At 43.5% G+C, this 2,180-nt stretch overlaps 1 protein-coding gene across 1 annotated transcript in view; it reads right to left on the reverse strand.

Moving 5' to 3' along the window:
- LOC135208056 (lactose-binding lectin l-2-like) overlaps positions 1 to 1,114 on the reverse strand; it is a 49,776-nt gene extending 48,662 nt beyond the window's left edge. The window contains exon 1 of the mRNA XM_064240198.1: positions 933 to 1,114. Within this exon, the coding sequence (XP_064096268.1) occupies positions 933 to 1,092 (160 nt within the window). The 5' untranslated portion in view covers positions 1,093 to 1,114. The remainder of the gene's footprint in view (positions 1 to 932) is intronic.
- Positions 1,115 to 2,180: the final 1,066 nt, after the last annotated feature.

Here is a 2,180-nt window from a genome sequence, read left to right on the forward strand (position 1 = left end):
AAGAGCACTTAGCACAGCCATGGTTTGTCAAATATTATAGGATTCCCTGCAAAGCTGATAATCATATTCATTATTCTGTTGCTAATGAAGACGAAGCCTTGTCCTGCAGCAAACAGCCACACTCCTCTGTACTTGAGCTGTGCTGTGGCTGTAACCAAAGGAGAGGCAGGCAAGTTCTGAAGCTAAGGACGATCTATAAGACTTAGTTCTAGGTCATGCTTGCATGTATGACTCTGAGGGCCATGAGGTCTGTTTTGGGGTACCGCATATTTGAGGACAACATAATGAACTTCTCCTGAAATTAATTTCATATTGCTAGAGTTATTGATAAAAAGGAACCACAATTGTAATGTAAAAGTAAATAGTCAGCATATAATCAACAAGGAATCAAGTTCATTACACACACACGGAAGTAGATTGTATGCCAACAAGAAATTGTAATGACAACACAAATCAATCAAAGAAAACTTTCTAGAAGTAAATAAGACGATATGGAGAAGCCAGTCCACCAGGCAGAGAAATCCATGAGTTCCAGAACTCCCCTTCACTCAACAAGGAGAGAGAGAGAGAGAGAGAGCAGTAACGATGGATTCCGAGCAAGAAAGTAAGAGAACAGTTAAAATGTAAGAGCTCAGATCCAGGAGAGACATTTCCTGCACAAATGAAGAACCAGACTGATCTCTCTAAGGACCCTTCCCAGACGCACCTTCTCCAAAGGAAGGCGAATGGAGCCCAAAGGGAAAGTGGGCCTCAGCAAATGGCAACTGACACACCCTGGAGGAGGTTGGGAAGTGAGAGAGGTGAATGTGAAAGTGAATAAAAGCCATGAATGGCTTATTTTACCTGTAAAGAAAGAAAGTAAAGATATGACCATGTCGAGAATATGTATCACAAAAAAGAAATGTAAACTGGAACAAGAATGGCTGCATTACCCTTCAGCTGGCTCAAGGCTGCTTCTTGCTTCACTAAGGCTGTTTCCTGCTTCGCCAGTAATACCTCCATCTTGATGAGAAGAAGACTCTCCCATTCCTGACAGTGGGCTAAATTCCCCACTGTCAGGAGGAAGAACGGTAAAAAAATTTCTCTCACCATTTCTCCTACAGAAGACACCCAGTGATTGGCTTTCCCTCGTAGCCCTGGGTCTTTATATACCCAGTTCTCAAGAGGACGCATCAGCCAGACAGTGACTCAGTCCACTGTTCAAGGACGTTGTCTCTCTGGCATCAGGCCATAGCTGAGGTGGATGACTCAGAGGCTGGGAATGTGTGTAGCTATAGTCGCCGGTTGTGTCATCAAGGCCAGATGATTAATTCAGAAGAGCTTTGTAAACAAGCACTCGACGGGGGTGTGATAGGAGGACTTCCTGAGTGCCACGTGTGAGGCAGCTGCGTCATTGCTCCTTGATTCTGAGGGATAAAGGAAAATGAAGAGAGATGCATTTTATTGTACAGAAATTGCAATGCCATCATAAGAGGGAAAGCAGAGATAATAATAAAGTTGTTGAGGACAATTTTAGTTTCTACATGAAATGCTTTCTTTCCCATACCAAGTTTTGACACATTTTTGTAGATTTCTCACCCTCTCATATGTTGACAGAGACAGAGAGAGAAAGAGAGAAGAGAGAGAGAGAGATTGAGAGAGAGAGAGAGAGAGCCACTTGAAGACAACATCGTAATGAATTTGGAAATTCAAACATCCCAAAGATGAAACCAATGAGAGATAGCCAATGTTCAAGGGATCTCTTGCTTCCTTTTGTCCCTGGTTATCTTCGTGTGCCTGTCGTGTGCTGTTTGTGCGTGCATGTGTGTGTGTGTGTGTGCACAGAGATTATTTTCAGCAATGGTCCACTCGTACTCAGGCAACAGATATGAGGGGGGTGGGGAGCGGGTGGGGGAGGGGCGGGGGACTGCTTTGACCTCGGCCATTTCCAAGAACTCTCGCTGAAAGAAAAGATGGCCCGTCAGTGCAGCTGTCTCGCACATACATACATACATACACACATATATAAAGAGAGAGAGACAGACAGGCAGACAGATAGAGATAGAAATACTTGCCGAATTCATGACTAAATTTATGACATTGTAAAGTGATCTAATATCTGTAATATAATCCTTTGACTTTCACCAGAGAGAGAGAGAGAGAGAGAGAGAGAGAGAGAGATCTGTGGGGTTAGAATCAAG

The sequence above is a fragment of the Macrobrachium nipponense genome, chromosome 34 (assembly GCF_015104395.2).
Source record: "Macrobrachium nipponense isolate FS-2020 chromosome 34, ASM1510439v2, whole genome shotgun sequence".
Taxonomy (NCBI): domain Eukaryota; kingdom Metazoa; phylum Arthropoda; class Malacostraca; order Decapoda; family Palaemonidae; genus Macrobrachium; species Macrobrachium nipponense.